At 42.4% G+C, this 25,084-nt stretch overlaps 2 protein-coding genes across 3 annotated transcripts in view; both read right to left on the minus strand.

The window, feature by feature from the left end:
* Positions 1-25,084, minus strand: part of ddb1 (damage-specific DNA binding protein 1) — a 68,678-nt gene that overhangs the window by 40,121 nt on the left and 3,473 nt on the right. Inside the window, exons 4-6 of the mRNA XM_079665978.1 lie at positions 24,008-24,229; positions 7,134-7,248; positions 6,384-6,481 (exon numbers count right to left, since the gene is read on the minus strand). Coding sequence (XP_079522104.1) covers positions 6,384-6,481; positions 7,134-7,248; positions 24,008-24,229 — 435 coding nt within the window. The remainder of the gene's footprint in view (positions 1-6,383; positions 6,482-7,133; positions 7,249-24,007; positions 24,230-25,084) is intronic.
* LOC307029890 (general transcription factor II-I repeat domain-containing protein 2A-like) lies at positions 16,093-24,001 on the minus strand. Of its 2 annotated transcripts, XM_079665984.1 has the most exons (3): positions 20,657-24,001; positions 20,502-20,542; positions 16,093-18,520 (listed from the first exon to the last, which is right to left on the minus strand). In XM_079665984.1, exon 1 carries the CDS (start codon positions 22,100-22,102, stop codon positions 20,657-20,659), a length of 1,446 nt encoding a protein of 481 aa, XP_079522110.1. In that variant the 5' UTR covers positions 22,103-24,001; the 3' UTR covers positions 16,093-18,520; positions 20,502-20,542. The 2 variants fall into 2 exon arrangements, with proteins under 2 accessions (XP_079522110.1, XP_079522109.1); XM_079665983.1 differs by having other exon boundaries at positions 16,093-20,542.

Raw genomic sequence — 25,084 nt, forward strand, 5'->3', positions numbered from 1 at the left:
GCCTATGTTTAGCCTACTATCATAGATATAGCACGTTTGTTTATTTTAGCAAACCACGTAGGCTATTCCAAGTAAAATTGAATATAAATGATAATTTATTATCTTTTTGAAAAATAGAGATCGCACATCAGTCCTGTGTACAGATCAGTCCGATAAAGTCATGCCTAAACAGCGACATTTTACACGATAAATACGAGTTTAAATATCAGCATTTGCCACGGAAGGCGAGTGGCAGCTACTGTAAAACTTCTCTTAACTCTGGCATCTTGTGGCAACTCCCGTTCAGCATGCGCAAATGCCACGGCAAGTTGTGGCATATACTTGCCACGGCAAGTTGTGGCATATGCTTGCCACGGCAAGTTGTGGCATCTGTGGCATTTACTTGTCACGGCAAGTTGTGGCATATACTTGCCACGGCAAGTTGTGGCATCTGTGGCATATACTTGTGGGAGATGCCACAAATGCCAAGGCACATGCCACGGCGATTAGTGGCAACACTCATTGTGTTCTAGTATGATAAATAAAATAACATTGTACCTTGAAAATCAATGCATTTGTTCATTTGACACGTTGGTGGTTTTAGGTAGGCTATACAGCAACCCCTGGCGGTTCTAGTGTGAAGTAAAAGTAGAAGTAGCCAACCTAAATGTTGGAATACTCTGTTACAAGTAAAAGTCATGGATTAAAATGTTACTCAAGTAAAAGCGCAAAATGATTGGCATAACAATATACTTAAAGTGCATATTACATGTTTTCATTATAATGATTGATCATGAAAGTGTTCTCAAAGCTGGTAAAGGTGCAGCTAGTTTGAATGAATTTGTATACTCTAGTAGGGTATCTTGTGAATTTACTCCAGGAGTAACTATAAAGTCTGATTTAAGACTTGATTATATGTATCATCATTAATCAGAATCTGTAGTAAGTAACTAAAGGTAGCGTATTAAATAAATGTAGGGGAGTAGGCTACAATTACACAATTTACCTCTGAATTGTAGTGGGGTAAGTAACCTACTACTGTACGTAACATACCATTTACATACTCAACTAAAGTACAAGTAGGCTATTTCTAAATCCCAAGTACAGTACTTGAGTATACAAGTTAGCCTATTTCCCACCTCTGGTCAACAATGTTAGATCTTTATGTCAACTTACTAATAATATATCTTGAGTATTATCATAAAAATAGCACGTTTATTTATTTTAACAAACCACGTTCTCCAAGTAAAATCTATAGAACATAATGTTTAATCTTTTTGAAAAATATGATCGGACCATCAGTAACAGATCATCAGTCTTGTGTACAGATCAGTCTGATAAAGTCATGCCAAAACAGCGACATTTTACGCGATAAATACGGGTTTAAATATCAGCATTTGCCACGGAAGGCGAGTGGCAGCTACCGTAAACCTTCTCTTTACTCTTAACTTGTGGCATTTACTTGCCACGGCAAGTTGTGGTATATACTTGCCACAGCAAGTTGTGGCATATATAAGTTGTGGCATATACTTGCCACGGCAAGTTGTGGCATGGTTGTGGCATTTACTTGCCACAGCAAGTTGTGGCATCTGTGGCATATACTTGCCACAGATACCACAGATACCACGGAGTAGCGGCCTCCGTGGCAGATGCCGGAAGTACTTGCCACTGCCCGCAGATGCCACGAAATGCGCTTGCTGTCTCTCTCGAAACATCTATTTGCCGCCGAACGCCACCTCGCTCAAGTCGACCCAAGTCATATACCGTATACCACGTTATGATGTCAGCAAGGTATGACGGTATGAAAAAAATGATACCGCCCAAGCCTAGTGTGTAGGTGTGTGTAGTTGTGTGTTTTAGAGTGTGTGGGTGTGTGTTGTAGAGTGTGTAGTTGCGTGTTGTAGAGTGTGTAGTTGCGTGTAGTTGCGTGTTGTAGAGTGTGTATGTGTGTGTTGTGGAGTGTGTAGGTGTGTGTTGTAGAGTGTGTAGTTGTGTGTTGTAGAGTGTGTAGGTGTGTGTTGTAGAGTATGTGTTGTAGAGTGTGTAGTTGTGTGTTGTAGAGTGTGTAGGTGTGTGTTGTAGAGTGTGTGTTGTAGAGTTTGTAGGTTTGTGTTGTAGAGTGTGTGTTGTAGAGTGTGTAGGTGTTTGTTGTAGAGTGTGTAGTTGTGTGTTGTAGAGTGTGTAGGTGTGTGTTGTAGAGTGTGTAGGTGTGTGTTGTAGAGTGTGTAGTTGCGTGTTGTAGAGTGTGTAGTTGCGTGTTGTAGAGTGTGTATGTGTGTGTTGTAGAGTGTGTAGGTGTGTGTTGTAGAGTGTGTATGTGTGTGTTGTAGAGTGTGTGTTGTAGAGTGTGTAGGTGTGTGTTGTAGAGTGTGTGTTGTAGAGTGTGTAGGTGTGTGTTGTAGAGTGTGTAGGTGTGTGTTGTAGAGTGTGTAGAGTGTGTTTTGTAGAGTGTGTAGGTGTGTGTTGTAGAGTGTGTAGGTGTGTGGTGTAGAGTGTGTAGAGTGTGTGTTGTAGAGTGTGTAGGTGTGTGTTGTAGAGTGTGTAGGTGTGTGTTGTAGAGTGTGTAGGTGTGTGTTGTAGAGTGTCTAGTTGCGTGTTGTAGAGTGTGTATGTGTGTGTTGTAGAGTGTGTAGGTGTGTGTTGTAGAGTGTGTAGAGTGTGTGTTGTAGAGTGTGTAGGTGTTTGTTGTAGAGTGTGTAGGTGTGTGTTGTAGAGTGTGAAGGTGTTTGTTGTAGAGTGTGTAGGTGTGTGTTGTAGAGTGTGTAGGTGTGTGTTGTAGAGTGTGTAGGTGTGTGTTGTAGAGTGTGTAGGTGCGTGTTGTAGAGTGTGTGTTGTAGGTGTGTGTTGTACAGTACAGCGGACGTCTCTTTAAAATGACCGCTCAGAGGAGTTCTCATTTCTCTAACTGCCTGCTGCTTCCACTCCTCTCTCCTCGGTTCCCCTCCTCGACTCCTCCGCTCGCATCTCCTGTGGGCGGAACTAAGACACGTGGATAGGAGTCGAGGAGAGGAGTCGAGGAGGGGAATTAGAGAAATGAGAAAGGGCCATGGAGCCAAGCCGCTGCATTAACGTGGTGATCAAACAGCAATAGATCACCATTACATATGACATGTAAATAACAACAAAAACAATATATTATGTGCCTTAAACTGGAGCCAAAGTCTTCCGTCTCCACTATCAGCTCTTTAACACAGTAGTTATGTTAGGAATTGGCATTAAAATCACGCAGGGTGACTAAGCTTCTCCTACTTTACCGTCAAAAGAAGCTTTTGTTATTGCTGTTGTCTCCAGTACAAGCCAAGTCAATTTCTCACTTGATCGCACATTAAAAAAAACAATTTTCTTGCCTGTGGTTTTGTTTACATTTTCTGTTAAACCGTGGATCCCCTTTTATTTTCACAATCATCTAGCCTCCTTCTGTCGGCTGAATGGCAGGTAATTAGCTTGTTAGACTCAACAACCGGAACCAGTCTGCTGTCCGAAACACAGACCAATAAAATATGAGACACATTGAGCACATGCTAGCAGAATCTGGTGTTTCACAATTGTGTTCCACTTCTGTGCTCATGAGTGGCAATTTATTAATTAGCTGCCAAACATGTTGTTATACATCAGAAGAGATGCTTTTGTGTGCTTGGCACAGCTGAAAGAAGTGCGTTTTTCAGATGAATACTAATGTAACAGTAGTTGTGTGGGGAAAAAAAGGAAACTTCCTTTTGAGTTTGTCACACTGCAACAATAGATGCCCCTCTGTCCTCAAACGTCTGCTGAGCAACAGTGGAGCAATGCTACTGTGGAAACAGAGCTGCGACAGACACACGACAGCTTGCGAAGCATTCATGAGCGGTGTTAGCGTGCAAGTTGGTCGGGGCTTTTAAAGACAAAACCAATCAGCAGGACACAGAGATGAGCCGCGAGACAACAATGAGACAACTGTCAGCTTGGAAACATTTTAGGCTAAGTGTGTGATGCATTTTAATTTGTGTTGCTAGGGTCGTGGAAAGGACAGCTTTGTAGTGCAGTGGAAAAACACTCCATATAAAGCAATGGAGAATGTTATGGCAGCTTCTACTAAGTTAGTTAACTGATATTTTCTTTGAATTTACGTTCATGTCTATTAACCTTGTGGTAATAAGAAAAGTCCCTTGTTTTATTGAAATAATAAAGCGTAGTTTGAAAGTGGCTGTTTCCTGTACTGTGATAAAAAGCACTGTTTTATGAGAGGCTATTACAGACACTTTAAAACACACAGTTATATTCAAAGTACAATCATAAGGAGCAGAATTCAAATCTGTCACAGCCTTGTACGTCCAAGCTATTAGAAGACTAAAAAAGGCTCACTTTTAAAACTTTCCCCATCTGCGACATATAGTTGCTGGACGGGGAATACAGAGGATGAAACTAAAAAGTGAATATAAAAAGGGGTGGAAACAGCTGTTTGGGACATTTTCAAAACCAAACATATGACACCTGTTAAGTTAAAGAAAGTAATTTCTTGCAGTAAAGTGTGTCCCAGTTTCCCTACAAACTATATCAGACGATTACAGATTACCTCAGTTTAAATGAAGCAGCCCTAATTGGGCAAAACAACTTAAAATATCTTAATCTTTCTATGTTATCTATAATAGGAAACATACTTTTCTAATTATCTAAATGTTGAAATGCATAGAAGGTTTTGTAATTACCGTACCTTCTAAAGTGACCACGTTATTTAGAAAAAGTAAAACATCTAAATCAACCCTACATCAGACCAATAGGTTCATTTTCAACTTAGCAAAAAACTCTTGCAAAGACATTATGTTATCATGAAGACTGTAACTCTTAATTAAATCCTACTACGTTTGAGAAACTTGAAATGCTCTTTCCAAAATGTATGAGAACGTCGCACCAGAAAGCAGCGAGACGGTGAGAGCACATTCTCTAATTATAGACGGCGGATGCAATGAAGCGGCTCCATAAGGCCCTGAGCTTTGTTAAATGTGAGCAGAGCCGTACAGGCTGCAACTTAATCTTGATAGGATAACATTAAAAGCAGCGGTGCATGGGGAGCTGAAGTCATCATCACAGCACTTAAAAACTTGCATTTAAGAAACCCCTTCCAACATCAATCACAAGATTCATAACAAATAAACTCCAACACGTACACCTCGGAGGCTCCTAAACGTAGCAAAATATGATTTAAATGTTCGCACAAAAAGATGAAGAGGACTTCTTTTACTACCACCATTTTAATTTCTGTTCATTATAAAGAGTTATGCAACTGGGACTCAATTTCCAACAAAGCCTCAGTTTCATTTGACAACATTTAGCTGGAGGCTCTCTAACACTCCTATTATTAACTGGACTTGACTTTATTTGAAAAAGGATGACAGTCCAATCCTAATGACTAACAAAAGTAACATGGCCATACATCACTGTTTTTGCATTTGTTCCCACAGAATCCTACACGCCTGTAGATGCTTTATGACTTGGGGCTTTAGATCTGTAATTTGCTTGGCATATCTCAAACTTTAATCGGTGTGGAAATAACATTATGGCGTGTTACTAAACACTATATCCACCAATTCTACACAATGCCAGCGGAATGATATAATCTAAAACTAAAGAGCTGGGAAAAACTATTACCGTAATTTTCGGACTATAAGCCGCGCCTTTTTTCCCATTTTTCGACGCTGCGGCTTATATAACGGTGCGGCTAATCTATGGAATTTTACAGCGAACGGCCGCTCGGGGACCTCCTAAATCTATGGATTTTACAGGTTACAGTCCACCACCTTTAACTCTATGGGCTCTATGGCCAGTCCGCGCCCCCCACCTTTAAGCGGCGGGCTCCAGCAGGAAAAGCTGGAGGCCGGAAAAGAGTGAGACAGGTAGCGCGCAAAAGTAAAAGTGGAACTGAGAGTGGTACGAGAGACAGAACGAGAGCAAGACAGACAGACATTACGAGAGCGAGACAGTTTGTGCAAAGGTGTTAAACGTGCGCTGGGAACGCACCGTTTAAGTTTGAAAGTTGAAAAGTTTGTGTGTCTGAAACGCTATTTGATACAGTACAGTTTACACAGCACAGCACATGTTCTGTAGCTACTATTGCACTAAATAGTAACATTTGAATACGTTATGCAAATATGCAACTTGTTTGTTGAAATGTTAATAAATGGGAGCTTCCTCAAACAGCCATCTCTTTCCGGACAATCCCCTCTGTTCACGAACCCTTACATATGGTAATTAAACATTAAAACACCTGCGGCTTATAGTCCAGTGCGGCTTATATATGTACACATCATTCAATTTAGCTGCTGCGGCTTATATTCAGGTGCGCCTTATAGTCCGAAAATTACGGTATTTAAAAACACGGATGATAAAAACCTTGGATTATCTATTAACCCGTATTCTGATGCCTTTACCTTGATAGTAGGTGGGGCAATGGCCAAGTATTTGTCTCCATTGTGGTAGGTGATGGACTCTTGTCCTATGATTATAGCTCCACCAAATGGCTCTGGCACTAAAAAACAAGCACAAAGGAAAGAGAGTCAGTTTCATTTTGTTCAGACGAGGACATATGACACAGAGTTAGTCTGAAACAAAGATACGCTTAAGTAAGGGCGCAACAAATAATATTTTCATCATCAATATATTAACTCCATCCATCCTTTCAACTCATCTACAATGCTGAGGGCTCCGGAGGAGGATGTATTATCGTTTTTTAATTGACTCATTTATTTGTTTATCAGATAGGAACAGAGCAACTTAACGAACATCAGTATAAAAATACCCGATTTGAATTGTCAGAGGTATCAAGAATACTAATTACATCCATATTCCCAAGGCACCAAATGTACGTTCTTTGTTTTGTTAATACTTTTGTCTGACTTTTCCCAACAACAAGATAGCCTGAGCTAAATACAAAGAAAATAACTCTGAACATCTCAAGTTGCCCTTAAAACTGCTTTTTTTGTTTGACCAATGGGTAAGACTGATTGTTTCCTTTATGAAGACTTTTATCTTTACAATTCATATAGAAAATGTATTCTAAATTAAATCCAGGTTGAGGATGAATAACATAATTTGCAGCACTTTCGTTCTCGCTTGATTAACTAACTAACTAACTAACTAACTAACTCAATGATGTCCAGCAGAGTAAATGCTCTGATTACCTGGGATGACCATGGACGCCTCTGCCTCCACGTTCTCCTGTTTCCAGGGGCCCTTGTTGAACTCCTTCTCCCTCAGAGAAACCTCGTAGGTCTTCACATGGCGCCCCTGGGGGTCCTACAATACACAAAAAGGTCTTGACATCATGTTTGAAGTATAGATACAAATTTCCCTGTAGAGATTTAGAATTCTAATAGAGCTATGGAGCTGCTTTTCTAAGGGTGGTGCTGTGTGTACGGTGTGTGCAAGTGCACTATACACAAACCTAAAAATGGCATCACACTGTTTCCCTGATCAACAGGTGGCAATTACACAACCAACTTTTGCCATATTGCCCAGTAAAAACAGGGATGGAAAATACTGCAAGCTAGTTATCACAGATTTAAAACAGAGTTGGTTTTGAAATACCTTTTTAAAGAAATGGCTTGCACAGATTGTTAACAACAGGAACCTTCCGCAGGGGCACCTCTACACTTCACCATCAAACAGGTGAGTTTGATCAGATGTTGCTGTATTGTTTCATGTATTTTTGATTGCCGGAGGGTGATCTGACAGACGTTTTTATGCCGTTTTTATGTTTCTTTATTTTAGTTTGAAGCAGGTAATGCAAGACAAATGTTCATGTGAACAGTCAATAACGTTTTATTTTATGTTTAACTGCTTCTTAACTGCTGCAACAACAATACAATAACATTTATTTTAAATCACTTTAGGCTTCAGATAGGGATTTCCCGATCACCTTTTTTTGCTCCCGATCCGATTCCGATCATTTGATTTTGACAATTTGCCGATACCGATTTTTCCCGATCCGATCTTTATGCATTGCATTAAGACAAAAAAAAGCATTCAAGTTGTCCCTTAAGGTTCTTTTTTTATTTAAATTGGATATTCTATCCAACATGGATATAGCTTCTTTCTTTCACAGCAGCATTGGATCAGTTCAGTTGTGCAGCATTGGATCAAAACAAAATAAAGCTTTCAGTAATCGTTAGCTTACTGCTACAATTAGACACCGCGCCCTGCCCACTCTGTTGCCAGATTTGAGAGAAATAAGCAACCAGGTCTATGAAAACAAGCCCCAAAGAAGCAACACATACATGATGTTCTGTAATTTGAAACCAAAACTAAGGCCTCAGGATGAATTTAAGACTTGAACATGGTCATTTTTGTTTTGTAACATTGAATACAAAATAAAATAAAAAGTATTTATAAAAAACTTTAAAAAAGAAAAAGAAAAATCCCGATCCCCGATTTTTTTCCTCCCGATTCCGATCTTTTGAAAATCACGTGATCGGGGATCGGGACATCTTTAGCTTCAGAGAATACTTTACATAATAAAAGCAAGTGTCCCACCAATATGAATTTACCAACAAACTGATCTGTATTCCAGAGGCCTGTACGACGAAGCCGGTTCAACCTAACCTGGATATGTTTGAGTTAGCCGGTTGGCCTAATCCAAAACAAACGCGCTCTGGTAAGCTGTCCTACAACGCTGGTTATCAACTCCTTAACTCAAGCCAGCCGTGCCGTATCTAGATAGGAGCGCGTTCACATGAAAGGGGTGGTATTCGGAGCAATCGACCAATCACAAACATGGAGAAGCGTACTGACAGCGCAGCGTCATACTTCCTGAATGAAAAGTCAACTATAATATTAGACAAATATGAAGAAGTTAAACTTTAAACATCCATGACTTAAACACTTTATCCAGGATAAAAGCCACATAGCTGCACCTGCAAGGTGAATACAGCTGGTAAAAGAAAAAGTGTTTGAATGCGTACATTAACAGGTTTATGATATCACTGCCCCGTCTAAGACACGAGTGGATCTGACTTTAATTACATTTGTCTCGAGTGTTTTAGTCAACTTAATGTGTTGCTTAAAATAATACTTCTGCATACAGTAGGTGACACTGTGACAGGGTTCCCACGCTTGCCTTGAAAACATTTTCCATGCTACCTCCTGATTTTCCAGGTACCATATTAAGTGATGATCTATAGGCCCCTGAAGCTTTCCGCCCCCCTCCCCTCACACACACACAACCCCCTAGGACACCTGACTACTTACTTGATTTAAAAGATGTGCCAGTCAAGTCTACATTGTAAATGCTTAGATATTATGTCTTATTGATAATATCAATGCATGAAATAATGCAACAAGCTGTAGATGAACAACAATTTATTGAACTGGAACTTTGAAACACATGAGCACTGGGATTTAGTTGGGGGCCTAGGGGGGAAAAAAGGACCGTTTGGTTCAGATTCTCGCAAATTCGCCAAATTTGGCACAGATGTTGTCCATACCGTACTTAATCATTTTAAGATGGGTGCCAAGATTGGCGCCCCATGGTACTGCCATATTGCGCAATCCAATATGGCTGCCACCCGAAAAAAACAAAAAGGCCTAGAATCATAAATGATACCACTTTTTAGGGGTTTTCTGGGCCGTAAAATCTGATTCTGGTGTTATTTAAATGATTTGAGGTCAAGATTACCCCTCAAGGTCAAGTTTACTCATCAAAGTTAGTATATAAAGGTAATATCGGGGTAAAATTCAGTATTTCTGGTGCAACATGCCAGATTCTACCCCCATTTTTTTTTCTCATTATAAGCTATACTTGTATGTATCAATGTTTTATTTCACAATTCAAAACAATCTGATTCTGGTTTCATCTCAATGATATGAGGTCAAGTTTACCCCTCCAAGTTAACATAAAGGTCATTTTGTGTCATAAAAAATAAAATGGTATCATTATTTATTGGAAATAATGTTTTGCCATTTAACCTATTTTCAAACTTGTTTGAGAGACAAGGCAGGAGTCAAACAGTAACAACATGTGCTGTGTTTGCTGAATCAGCCTGCCAGTTAAACCAGGTGAAGGTAACCTAATGAGGCTGTACTGGTGATTCATGGTCCACATACAAAAGACAGGTAAGTTGTAATGTTAGCAAAAGTGCATGCATTTTCTGATAGACAACATAATGAAATTAGTGTGCTGTTATAGTTTCATGGTGTGAATACTGTCAAAGAACATGTAGTTGATGTTTTCAAGCTAGCTAACATTAGCTATATTAGCTCTGACTAACATTAGCTAACAATTGCTCAGAGATTAGAAGCTAGCTAGCTCAGTGATTGTTGGTGAATGATATCTTGCTGAGCTAAGGTTAATCTGCCTGTACACTTGCCAGCTAATAAGATAACTAATGTCATTTTGAGAAATGTCATTATTAATTCATTATTTTGCCCAAATAAAGTCATCAATAAATTAGAACAATGATATGAAGTGAATTAAATGAAGTCCTGGGGATACTAATATTGCTATCATTTTTGCATGTGCACTCTGCTCTCTGGTCCCAACCAACGTTGATACCAAACCTATGTCCTTGTTTTTAGGTGCCTGCTATGTCACCTATAAGACGGGATGGCAAGTGAAAGTTCTTTGTGTCGACGAGCCTACATCATCATAATGGACTAGAACAAGAGTGTCAAGTCAAGCATGTCTTCTATCAAAATTATGAACTGGGAACTCTGTTGTCTTTGTCAAATGGTCAAACCTGGAGAAAGCTTGACAACTCCAAAGACAGAGGGACTTGTATCACTTGAGAGGGATCTAAAAGACTTCAATGATATCAATGCCAATGATCTTCCTTGTAACGTCACGATTAGTCAGTTGAATGATGGTTCAGGCATTGCAGCAACTCTTACATTGCATAAGGCTGTGTATCACAAAACGTGCAGGCTTTATTGTAGTAGTTCTCGGGTTAAACGGGCGAGAGAGAAGCAAGACAAAGAAGCTGCCCCCAGTGCAGAGACTGGCCCTAGTCCCAAAAAACTCAGATCATCTGGGAATTTTCAGCAACAAGGCAATGTCAAATATTGTATCATCTGTGAGGGCGTGGATCCAGCTAACCTCCACAGGGCAACATCTGATGATGTAGATAACAATCTAAAGAGTTGGGCGAAGACCAACAAAACTTTGCTTTACTTGGCAGACTAGTTGCCCCAGCTTCTGATGCACATGCGGCTGATTTCCATACTCACCATAACTGTTATGTAAGTTTAAGAAACACCGCTATCGCTACTGAGAAACGTGATTCGGTGCGGCCTGCACCTTCGCCCTTCAATACGATCATCTGCGCTCAGATAATAGCCCTGATCGAACATTCAGAGAACACTTTATTCAAGCTCTCAGAGCTACGCAATATGTATCGAAAGTTTACGAGTGATCAAGGTCATCAATGCCAAGATGAAAAAGTGCCACACTCAACCCGATTCAAGGATCACCTTCTCAAGTTTCTACCTGAATGGGTTGAGGTTTCCAAGGAAAGTAAGGCCGGAAGGATATTTATCTATCTCACAAGTTTAAGGTTGCTGATGAGCTTGCCAAGACATATAGCGCACAAATTGGTCAAGAAGATGCTCTTATTTTCATGCGGGCTGCCATGATGATGCACAACTTTATACAGAGTCAACTGCCTTTTGATGGCTCCTTTCCTGCTAACTGCCTCACAGCTCCAGTTAGTGAAGAGATGAGGAGTTTCTTCAATGTAGTGCTCCAGGGCCCATCAGCTCTTGAGAAGATTAGTGAAGACAGCAATCTGAATGCAAGGGAGAGAATTGCATGCAACATCTCACAACTGCTTATCTACAATACTAGTAAGGGTACACACCACGCTGTGAAGACGGATACAATACGCCACAACAAGGAGCGAGAAACCCCCTTCCCCCTGTATCGTGGCCTCAGGCTGCATGGACATGGACGGAACAAAAAACAGATTGATATTGAACATGCTCAAGGCATGTCAGTATCATACAAACGGGTCATGCAAGTTAAGCGAGGTATTGCTCAAGCGGTGTGTGCTCGCCATGTCTTAGATGGAGTGGTACTACCAACCAACAGCCGTCTCAATGTCTTCACCACCCATGATGTGGATAATTTAGACAGCAAGGCTCAGGGCAACTTCTCACTTGATGAGTTCCACGGATATGCCCTTAGCGTGACCAACCATCTCTCGCATGAGAACCTAGGTGTGAAGCGGGATCCAATTAAGCTTGACCCCTCTGACACGTCGACTCCAAAGCTACCAGACTCTTACGTGATCCAGCCCCCAGTCCAACTTACTCAAACAGATGTCTTTGCACCAAAATATGGCAACAGCAAAGTCAGACCACCGCTTGATGTGCAAGGTGCCACGGTCAAGGATGAGGTATGGATGGCACACGTTAACAGTGTGCTGAAGCAAGGCACGTTAGCAGAGGGTGACATCATCACTTGGTCGGGATACAACTCTATGCTAGCCAGCGAGCAATCAGTGAAGCCCCCAGCTGAGATCGGCATCTACCCCCTATTCCCAGACAAGGCCGCATCCGCATCTTCAATGAAGCACGCGATGGAGCTGACGATGCAAGGCACAGAGTTCCTCAACCCAGGCCAGACTAGCGTACTCGGTGCAGATCAGCCACTATTTGCTATCATCAAACTGCTCCAATGGCAATACCCCAACACTTTGGGAGAAGACAAGTTGGTTGCCATGATGGGTGCGCTGCATATTGAAGACAAGATGCACCTAATGATTGGGAAGCTGCTGCTCGACTCCGGGTGGGCCACCATCCTCGCTAAGGCTGAGGTCCTGACATCCGGTCGCGCACAATCTGCGCTCAATGAGCATCACATCAAACGCACAAGGTATGCCCATCAAGTTTCTCTCATGTCACTTTATGAGCTCAAACAGACCGCCTACGCAGAGTATTGTGAGAGTATAATGGGCCCACCTGAGTCATTTGATATGTGGGATCAACGTTCACAAACTGTTCCCCAGTTCAAGTTCTGGTCAACCATAATGAAGCTGGAGCTTCTGATGTGTCGCTTTGTGCGGTCCCTGCGGGAAGGGGACTTTCCACTATATGTGCAAGCATGTGACGAACTTTGCGGCTGGTTTCACGCCCTGGACCACACAAACTACGCACGTTGGATGCCAGTCCATGTCCGTGACATGGTTCAGATAGCTGATAAACACCCTCAAGTACATGCTGAATTCATGAAAGGCAACTTTGTTGTGCAGAAATCAGCTAGAAAGTTCAGCCTCATGGCCAAGGACCAAGCACATGAGCAGTCCAACAAAAGCCTCCAGGCGCATGGCGGAGCCGTTGGACTCTATGAGAATCCTGAAGCCCTTACATTGTTTATGCTGGCTGGACCTGATTGCACACGGATAGTTGAGGAGTTTGAGGCCATCAATGACCCACCAACGTCATCCACTGCTCATCATGAGGAAGGACATAACTTGCAAGTAAAGTTTCGCAAGGATGTACTCTCGTTCATCGATGTGGTACAGCAGCTAGGCAACCCCTTCCTTGCTACAAGCCAGGAGCTTATTGCACTCGATACACAGAATGTCATGGAGCCGGCAGTTGTTGCTTCTTTATCTCAAATCCATGAAGCCGGCCAGACCCTTCATGCAGCATATGTCAAGGAAAGATTGGAAATGGCTTCAGTACCAGTATCTGATACCGTCAAGCGGAAAAACATGCTAACATTCGCCAACCGAACTGGCCCCAAGAAAAAAGGTACAAAGGACGGTGGCATACAGAAGCAGAACATGGTTTTAATCACACAACTGTTCCTTTCACTCCAGTCACGTCCCAATGCTGACATGACAGACTTCTTTCAATTCGAAAATCAGAGAGAGCCACCGAGCCTGGCGGACAGAGGGTCTCTGCGATCTGGGACAAAGTCTGACATTCTTCAATGCCTCAATGCTAGCACAGGTCGTGCAGCTTCTGCCAAACAATCTACCGTTGTGGTGTTGGATATGGCAGCAGTCATCCACATGGTGCGCCCCACAACAGCAAAGACATTCAGCGAGTATGTCTTGCTCAACATTACACCATTTCTGGAGGCCCAAATGACAACTAGTACCCACCGCATTGATGCTGTATGGGACAACTACCCAGAGGAAAATAACCTAAAATATCTTACACAGAAACGGCGTGGGAATGGTTCACGGACAAAAGTCGGTGATGGTAGCACTCCAATCCCTAAGCATGAATGGAGTGGCTTCCTAAAAAACGAGGACAACAAAAAGGAGCTCTTCTCATTCATCAGCACACAGATCTCAAAGAATGACATGCGTGGAAAGCTCCTTCTGACTACCCACTTTGAGACTGTGCTCTCCAACATGCCTTGTGATGTCACAAAACTACAGAAGTGCAACCATTCTGAGGCAGACACCAGGATCCTCCTGCATCTGGCACATGCAGCAGAGCAGGGTCATACAACAGCCTTTGTTCGCACCGTAGACAGCGATGTTGTCATTTTGGCAATCCGGTTTTTCGAGACCCTTGGCCTAACGGAGCTCTGGGTGGGTTTCGGTACTGGTCGAAAATATCGTGACATACCAGTCCATACCATCTACTCTGATCTCGGTCCATCAAAGTCATTGGCACTACCCCTCTTCCACAGCTTAACAGGGTGTGACACAACTTCCCAGTTTCTTGGATGTGGCAAGAAGACAGCTTGGGCAGCCTGGAGAAGCATACCAGACCTCACCAACACACTAGTTGCTCTCACAAACACCCCTGACCTCTTCAGTCTTGAGTCTGTGCATATGCAGAACATTGAACGATTTGTCGTGCTCATGTACAGCAAGGGGTGTGGTGCAGCTGGTGTCAATGAGGCCAGACATTGCCTCTTCACCACTGGAAGTAGATCCCTGGAAAACCTCCCACCTACCCAAGCTGCACTGTTCCAGCATGTCAAGCGAGCGCTACTGCAGGCAAGTTTCTACTGGAATCAGGCAACCTCGGTCCAGCAGGAAATTCCTGACTTCAGTGAGTGGGGCTGGCACAAAGATGGCACTGGCACATGGCAACCACTGTGGACCACTCTTAGTGATGCATCAGCAGCATGTGACCTTCTTGTGCGCTGTGGCTGCCTCAAGGGATGCATGGGAAAGTGCAAATGCCACTGTATCGGTGTCCGATGCACAATCCTCTGCAAATGCGAAGGTGGGTGCCTTAATAATGAAGATGACAGCCAGTAACTCCACACCTTGCAAGGGATGGAGACACAAAGAATGTGAAAGACAACATTGTGATCTAACTTTTTGATTTTAGCAAGTTTTACGGAGTAACTATTTTGATTACATTGTCCCCTACTGTTGTTTACTGTTGTTGAAGTTGGACTTGTATTAGTTTGTTGTTTATAATAAACAATCTACTGTTTTGAGTTGTGAAACATTGATATATATACAACTACAACTTATAATGGAAAAAAATAACTTTTTGGGGGTAGCATCTGGCATGGCGCACCAGAAATACCGGATTTTACCCCAATATTACCTTTATGTACTAACTTTGATGAGTAAACTTGACCTTGAGGGGTAATCTTGACCTCAAATCATTAAAATAACACCAGAATCAGATTCTACGACCCAGAAACCCCCTAAAAAGTGGTATTATTTATGATTCTATGACTTTCCGTTTTTTTCGGGTGGCAGCCATATTGGATTGCGCAATATGGCAGTACCATGGGGCGCCAATCTTGGCACCCATCTTAAAATGATTAAGTACGGTGTGGACAACATCTGTACCAAATTTGGCGAATTTGCGAGAATCTGAACCAAAAAATCCCCTAGGCCCCCGACTAATTGATATATGTTCTCTCTTCCACTCCTCTCCTATCTCATCCTGTCCTCTTCTCTCCACACCTCCCCTCTTGTGTCCGCTCCTGTCTTCTCTTTCTACTCTTCTCAACTCCTCTCCACTCTTCTCCCTTTTCCTCTTTCATCCTCTACTCTCTTATCCTCCTCTTCTTCACCTCTTTCATCTTCGCCCCTCTTCTCTTCCTCCTCCCTCTTCTCTTCTGTGCCCTCCTGGCTCCTCCCCCTCTCCACTCCTCTTCCTCCTCCTCTCTACAGTCTGAAGATCTGAAACAGAATGTTATTTTTGAGTTAAAATTGGCCATCTCCATAAGCTAAAATGGTGTTATATTTGTCTTTAGGAGGGTGACCAATAAATATTACAATCTTTCATACATCCATAAAGGCTATTGCACATACCTCATTGCTTTAACTTATTGACAGACTCTTGCAACTCTTTCAAAATCTTGCTTTTTCTCTGCCATGACTGCCATTTCATGTGCTTCTTTCTCCATTGTTTCAGCGCTAGTCATTACTTTTTGCTGCTTTGTTTTCACTTTCTGGATTTCCTGGGAGAGCTCCTTTCTTTTCTTCTCTTTAGTGGTTTGCTCTCTCAACTTCTTCTGGTCTTCCAGATACATCTCATATGTTGTCCTTGCTCCTCTGCAGTGTTGCTTGAGGTCTTTTGGAAGAGCTCCATCTGTGTGCCCAGCCATTGCATCGTGGACCAAGCGCATTGCTATTAGCGTCTTCTCCTGTAGGTTTTCAACAAGCATAGCCTTGTTAACAGAGTACCCCCTTTCTACTGCAGCTTGTCCATGAGACAGCGTGAAGAGACATTGCATGACGTTCCACAGTTCTGCATACTCTTCTTTGCCACTGAGATATCTTCCGAAGAATTCATCAAGTCTGCAGCTGTAAACAAATTCTTGGAACTCTGCTTTATGGTTTGTGTTGACATAGAGTGAGAATGCTTTATACTGAGAAAGGACTTAGTCACACTCTGTGGCAGGGCACCATCCAGCATTGAGGAAAACCTAAAGGAGTTTTTCAAACATTGCTGTTGTACTTTCGGTTTCTGTCACAATCATCACAGGGTCAAGGGACCTCATATGCCGCACAGCTGTATACATGAGAGGACTTCTCTCCATAATTCTCTTGCAGGTCATTGCGAGTAAGGAGACACATTCTTTTTTTAACTCCACGATTTTCACTGGATTTTCCTGGAGCTTCTCAGATGGCTTCTGCAAAGCCTGCTTGGTTGAAAATCCTATGTCCAGATGTTTGAGTGGGACATGGATTTGCTTCTCTTGGGGGCCCAGTTTAGTGAGCTGGAGAGGTGTCTTGATCTTTGCCAGCTCTTCTCTCTTGATAAATTATGACAGCAGGCCTGTCAGGGTGCTTTGGAGCTCCTTTGCCAAGAATGGCACCATTGGGGCATCTGTCTGAAATACCTTCAAAAAAGGCTTCAGCTGTCTTGCAACAAAAGCGAAAAACTCAAGTTTAGCCAGGAAAAGAGGGTCTTCGGTTGCCTTCTTGACTGTCAAGTAGGACGCAGATGTTGGCACTTTACTCTTCGGAAGTTTCTTGTGGCTGTGGATGTACGCCATCACAGCTGGCCACACTTCGATTGCCCGCTCAGCAACTTGCAAGTCTTCAACCCATCGAGTGGCACAGAACTTCAGAGGAAATCTTGCCGTTTTAGTCAGCTCACTGAAATCCTCTCGCCTTGCTGGTGAGTCATGGAACACCTGCCAAAGCGCTCTCAGCACATCTCCGATTTTCCAACCTGTTTCCCTCTCTCCGGTCTGGAAACTTCCATGCACAACATGCAGACCACAACTTCCCAGGTTGATGAGCTTTGGTGCATCTGGGTCCTCTTTGCCCTTGTCCTCTTGGAATAGTCTTAAGAACTTCCAATTCACTGTAGGGCCGTCCATTGATATTTGCAGGAGCTTCTTGGGGTCCAGAGGTGACAGGGATCTGTTGATACTCTCCAAGAGCTTCTCTGCCTGAGTGTGTCCTAGGAACTCTGAAGTGAAGTAACGCACAGCTACTTTCCCTTCGCGTTCACTCCAGTAGCGCAGAATGATATCCATTTGTTCTGTTTATGTCACTTTGTTAAGGCATTTGTCAAAAGACACTACATGACACTTTGCTTTTCTTACGTCTTTGATCAGCTGCTCTTTAAAATGAGGATACAAGCCAAAACATATAAGGTAAGCCGATTCTGTTGCGCCAAATGTAAATTGTTTGGCAATTTCGCTGTCTGGGAACATCTGAGCAAAAGTGTTTGAAATGTCAGAGTTGGAGTTGAACGAGAAGTGTGACCTGACCATCTTCATGACCCAGCGAATCTCTGCTTCAAATAAAGCTTGGCTTGAAAAAAATGTTTTCCCCTGAGCTCCAGAGCCTTTTTCCGTAGGCTGTTCATTGCTGGTACTGGGCACCTGACTGTCACTTTCGATATCCTGGCTTGTTGGGCCGCTTCTTCCCTCTCCTGTTTTTGTAGTCAAGAAATCTGTCATTCTTCTTTCATTATTTAGCTGTCCAGCTAACTTGGTGTGGGTTTGTCCTTTTGAATGGCTCTTGAGGGAAGCGACCCCCATATTGCTGATGTCAAATGACTTGCGGCAAAACTTGCAATAAGCCTTGTGGACATCTCCTGGTACTTCTCCAATCCAGTCCTTGTATTGAGAGTCATCTTTCCAATGTGACTTGAATCTGCCGCGTGTCATTGTCACTCACTCCTGTAATGCACCACACATTTGAGATTATGAGTCTTACTTAGAAGGGGGTAGTATGCCTACTCTTACTCTGTAAAAGCTTTTGTAAATCAAACTAATGAACCTAAAAGGGAAAACATAAGGCTGGTTCCACTGTGGTTCCTCAGTACAGCAACCCCACTAGTAAGCTTAGCTTAACAGTATAGATGTATAGAATCAGTCTAGGCATGATCAATGATTTTTCAAAAATGTCTCACCCCAAATGTTCCTATTTAGTAGTATCATTTTTTTAAAGAAAAAAACGAAAAATCACAAAATAGCTAAAAGTAGATATAAGAATGAATGTTACAACATTTATCAAGACTAGGCATATCTTGCCTCAAAACGATGCAGAGAAACTAGTCCATGCATTTGTTACTTCAAGGCTGGATTATTGTAACTCCTTATTATCAGGGTGTACCAAGAAGTCAGTCAAGTCGCTTCAGCTGATTCAAAATGCTGCAGCTCGTGTACTAACCAGAGTTAGGAAAAGGGACCACATTACTCCTGTTCTGGCTGCCTTACACTGGCTCCCTATAGAACACAGGATAGAATTTAAAATTCTTCTTCTCGCCTACAAAGCCCTTAATGGGCAGGCGCCATCTTACCTTAAAGAACTCATTATACCCTATTGTCCTACTAGGGCATTGCGTTCCAAGAATGCAGGGTTGTTGGTTGTTCCTAGAGTCTCTAAAAGTACAATGGGAGCCAGAGCCTTTTCTTATCAAGCTCCACTTTTGTGGAATCAGCTTCCAGTTTGTGTTCGGACGGCAGACACCCTATCCGTTTTTAAGAGTGCGCTTAAGACCTTCCTTTTTGATAAAGCTTATAGTTAGGGCTGATTAGATTCAGCCCCTAGTTTTGCTGATATAGGCTTAGTTTGTCGGGGGACATCTTACTTCTTCCTTCTCTCTGTCTATACCTGTGTACTCTCATGTTCCGATTAACCCAGCTTCCCCAAATTTCTTTCTTTTTGGTGTCTATATACGCCGGGATCCGGAGTCATGGATGATCCTGCGGTCCTGTGTCATGGATCGCGAGTCCTGGATCTTGAGTCGTGGCTGCGGTCCTGGATCATAAGTCCTGGATGGATATCCTCGTGGATTCATCTTCTTATTATACACACATGCATTTCAAAACATTTGGACTACCTATGTTGCAAATGTATTATCTTTTCAATTTACACACGGCATCTATTGCACGTCTGTCCGTCCTGGGAGAGGGATCCCTCCTCTGTTGCTCTCCCTGAGGTTTCTCCCATTTTTCCCTTTAAACTGTGGGGTTTTCTCTGGAAGTTTTTCCTTGTACGATGTGAGGGTCTAAGGACAGAGGGTGTCGTATTGTCATACTGATATTCTGTACAAACTGTGAAGTCCACTGAGACAAATGTAACATTTGTGATATTGGGCTATATAAATAAACATTGATTGATTGATTGAAGACTAGACTATTCATGTCAACTAGTATAGAAGTAATGTCACATCCTAATGTGAAAATGTATTGGTAGTTAGCTAGCAATGCAAGCTAGCCAACACTAGTTAGTTAGTTAGCAAACTGAATGTTGGCTAGCAAGATTGCACTCCATGTGCTTGCTAACCATCATTAACAAATCCAAATTCAAAACAAACTCAAGTTGCTAACTAGTTAGCAAGATTGCACTGCTTACTAACTAACGTTGATAAACCCAAGTTTACCACAGTTAAAACACAGCTACTTACATTTGAGGATAAACTTGCATAAGAAGTTTCACTGTAGATGTCAAGGCTCCCGTGTTGGCTGGGAAATGCATGTATTTGACCCTTCTATTGAGATTGCGAGTAACGTTATTATTCCTGAAGTCCACCAATCGGAAACTATACTTTTAAAGTCCATATCACCAAGTTACCTGCATCAAATTCCAACATCCAATATACATTATAGGATGCCAAGAGCATGCTCTACAACAGGGGTCTCAGACTCAATTTACCTGGGGGCCGCTGGACGTAGAGTCTGGGCAAGTCTGGGCCGCTTCAAATATTCCGCAAAACATTTATTAAAAAATACAACATGAACAGTTATTCAACATCTTCTTAACATGAACTGTTCTTCACAACATAACTATGTACAGTTGCTCTTTCTTACCTACTCCTTGCTGGTAGAGACCTGGCAGCGCTTCCTCTCACACAGCTGAGCCACATTTGGTTTGAGGGAGGAAGCAGTTGAAACCCTCAGTATGGCTTGAAGATGTGCATCAGTAAGTCTGGACCTGTACTTTGACTTATTGAAGTTCATGGTGGAGAAGAGCTGTTCAAACATATATGTGCTCCCAAAAAGGCACATGGTCCGCTTGAACATCCTGGAAATTTCAGGGAAGGAGGGGGGCAATTCTCTCATGAACTGTCCAAGCTTGTTTGCTTTCCCATTCACTTCCCTGAACTTGGCTTTGAGCTCAGAATTGCACTGCAGGTTGATGAGCTCCATTTGAAGCACACCAGGGGCATTTTCCACATCAAAGGAGAAGGGGTCTTCAAACATTTGGAAAGTGGCTCTGTGTGTCTTGAAGTCTGCAAACCGCTGATCGAATTCGTCCTGTAGCTTCACAATGGCATCAATATACTTCTCACCACTGAATGCTGTGTCCCTGTCCATGAGAGCCTTGCATGCTGGGAAATGGCAGAGGTTTTTCTGAGGGAGCTGGGCTTTCCATAACATCAGTTTTGTAGAGAATGCTCTGACATTGTCATATGCTGCACTAACAAGCTGGCCCTGGCCCTGCAACTTCTTATTCAGAGCATTCAGCTCCTGCGTGATGTCAACAAGAAAAGCTAAGTCCATGAGCCATTTGGGATCACTCAGCTCGGGAACAGCCATCCCACCCTTCTCCAGCATGAACACTTTCAGTTCTGTTCTCAACTCAAAAAACCTCTTCAGGACGTTTCCCCTGCTGAGCCAACGTACCTCTGTGAAGTAGAGCACATCCTCATATTCTGACTCGATTTCCTCCAAAAAAGCACGGAACTGGCGGTGCTTTAAGCCCCTGGATCTGATATGGTTGATGCATTTCACAACGACAGACATCACATTGTCAAACTTCAAGCAATTGCTGCAAAGGGCCTGCTGATGGATAATGCAGTGCAGAGCAATAGCCTCCTCCACACCCTCCTCCTCCAGTTTTCTTTGAACAAGTGCCACCAGCCTGTTTTTTCTCCCTGTCATTGATGGCGCTCCGTCCGTCGTAATTCCAACAAACCTCTTCCATGGCAGACCGATATCCGCAATGGCATCACACAGTTGTTGAAATATCTCCTGAGCGGTGGTCTGGCCATGCATTGGTTTCACTGTAAGCAACTCCTCTGTCACTTCAAAATTGTCATCAACACCACGGACATACATTGCGAGCTGAGCGGTGTCAGTGCTCTCATCAAGAGCCACAGAGTATGCACGGAAAAGTTTGGCTTTGTCGCACAGCTGATCATATATGTCACTTGATAAGTCAGAAATGCGCTCTGCCACTGTGTTAGCTGACAGGCTGATGTTGTTGAACTGACCCTTCTTTTCCGGACAGACTATACTTGCAGCCTGGAACATGCATTTTTTTACAAACTTGCCTTCCGTAAACGGCTTTCCCGCTCAAGCAATCATCTCACTCACCACATAGCTAGCTTCGACTGCTAAATCAGCCTCATTGCTTCCTTTCTTGAAGAGATTTTGTTGCTTCCATAGATTTTTTTTTAGCTCTGTGACTTTTTTCTCTCTCATCTCCCAGGTATTTTGCATACTCTGCATGTTTAGTTGAGTAGTGACGTTTGACGTTATACTCCTTGTATACAGCGATTTTCTCTGTGCATATAAGGCACGTTGCGTTTCCCCTGTACTCAACAAAAAAATATTCAGTCTCCCACTTCTCCTGAAATGTTCTGTGGTCATCATCGATTTTTCTTTTCCCTGAAAGTTTTGATGAAGACATGGCGATATATTTTGCTTCCACTCTGTGTCACTTTTGGATTACTCTGTCTGGATTGATTCCGCTGCGCGCATTTGATTGACGTGTGGCGGAGTTCCCTCGGAGGGGGGAGGGGCGAGGGAACTCCGCGCAGCAGTTCCCTGCCAGCAGCAGCAGGAAAAATTAAATTGAAATATAAAGCGCAAACGTAAACGCACGGGCCAGATTAACACTATTACATGATATCAACAAAGGGGCCATGAGAAACTGTCTCGCGGCCCACATCTGGCCCGCGGGCCTGGAGTCTGAGACACCTGCTCTACAACATGGGATCATCCATTTCTATCTACAGTAAAAACTGTTCACATGTAAAGGGTTTTTATAAACTCATCTTAATTCTGTGCTCAATAGTTTCATTTTATTACTATTTTACACCTCATCCAATACAAATTTCCAGGACAACTGTTTCCATTTCCATGTAAGTGTTCACTTTTGCTCAGTTTCCATGACTTTTCCATACCTGGAAAATGAAAAAATTAATTCCATGTTTTCCAGGTAACGTGGGAACCCTGTGTGAGTGTTGCACGGCCAGATACGGCTCAAGAAGCCAACTCAGATAAGGAAATATATGATGCATGATGATTTGATATGAATCATGATAATGGGACACATCGACGTCTGCACTCACAGTGCCGTGGACTGTACGTAATGTTACTTTGATCCGGTTACTTATGTTGTGGCAGATATTTAAGTAAGCTTTCTTAACGCTAATGTTATATTAGACAGATTGCTTTGAAGATGGGAGTTGTTATTCTATTCATTTTCACGTTCACACAGTTAGTTGATTTTTCCTTTCTCCTATAATATGACTTGATAGCTTTAAACTCTGCACACGGAGCTCTGATTGGTCAGCAGGCGGTGCTTTCACTGAGTTGAGCTCTTAGCCTGCGACCTAACCTGCTCCGGACCAGGCTAGCCGCTCAGCATAAGTTACCATGGAGATCTAGCCCGCTAAGAAGTGAACCAGCGTCGTAGGACCGGAAACCCAGAGTTTTCCCTGGAGTTAGCTCGCTAAGCGAAAATCCGGCTTCGTCGTAAAGGCCTCAGGTCTCACAAACAATTTTTAAGGTAAATAAACCAAACGTTTCCAAAATCTCAAAGCCTCTATAATACAGTATAATGTTAAAAGATTTACATTAAAACACAGCAGTCAATGTTAATTGTCACTTTTTAATTATTTGATATATTAACTTTGATTGTAGGTTTTGATCATGATTATTTAACATTTAGCTGACCCTACTCTGTACCGTTTCTAGATACAACAACCAAATATGACAAATGTTGGTTTATTAAAAACAAATGGTTTACATGAGTAATTGGGTAGATGAAACACCATGAATCAAGCTTTGCTCAATGACTGTTTCAAAACACATGCCTAACCTTGAAAGCATAAAGGTTAACATTAAGGATTTTTCTAAAGTTTAACACTTTCTAAGAACCCTTGTTATTCTGTCTAACACACACTCCAACTTTCACTCCTTTCCCAGTACCTGGTAGATGAAGCAGACGGTGGGGGCCTGGCAGCCGTACAGGAAGTGAACATCGATGACCTGCAGCTCCTCCAGTCTGATGTTGAAGGCCTTGAGCTCACGGTTGTCCCGGTCCAATGGGATCACCTTGAACAACCCGTCATACAGCCGCAGGCCAATCATACGGCACTCTGGGTCTACAATTCCAATAATACCGGTTTCTGACGGACGACCGATACGATCCTGAAACGGAGCATTTGGTTTGAAAAGGTTTAAGACTAGACTTCTGACAAAAACAAATACAAATCAGATTTTGTGTGTTCCCAAGCTGCTGTTTGAAAAGCACATACACCATTATCAGCTTTTATATTTAAAATGAGACCTAATAATTCAAAAACGTTATACATTTTATAAATGTATAACTTTTATACAAACTCTATAAGGCAATAATAACATGCCACTTTATATTACATGATTTTCTATTAACATGTGGCTGTATTCAGAGATCCTAACTAGAGATGTCCCGATCCGATCACGTGATCGGGGATCGGAGCCGATCACGTGATTTTCAAAAGATTGGAATGGGGAGAAAAAAATCGGGGATCTGGATTTAAAGTCATCCTGAGGCCTTAGTTTTGGTTTCAAATTCCACAACATCATGGATGTTATGCTTCTTTGAGGCTGGTTTTCATAGACCTGGTTGCTTATTTCTCTCAAATCTGGCAACAGAGTGGGCAGGGTGCAGTGTCTAATTGTAGCAGTAAGCTAACAATTACTGATAAGCTTTATTTTTGTTTTGATCCAATGCTGCACAACTGAACTGATCCAATGCTGCTGTGAAAAAAATAAGCTATATCCATGTTGGATAGAATATCCAATTTAAATTTCAAAAAATCCTTAAGGGACAACTTGAATGCTTTTTTTTCTCTTAATGCATTGCATAAAGATCCGATCGGGAAAAATCGGTATCGGCAAATTGTCAAAATCAAATGATCGGAAGCAAAAAAAGGTGATCGGGACATCCCTAATTCTAACTGAAGTTTGATTTATGACGGTCTACTGTAGATAGTATCAATGATGAACATGCATTGAATCAAG

The sequence above is a fragment of the Notothenia rossii genome (assembly GCF_949606895.1).
Source record: "Notothenia rossii genome assembly, chromosome: 2".
NCBI lineage: Eukaryota > Metazoa > Chordata > Actinopteri > Perciformes > Nototheniidae > Notothenia > Notothenia rossii.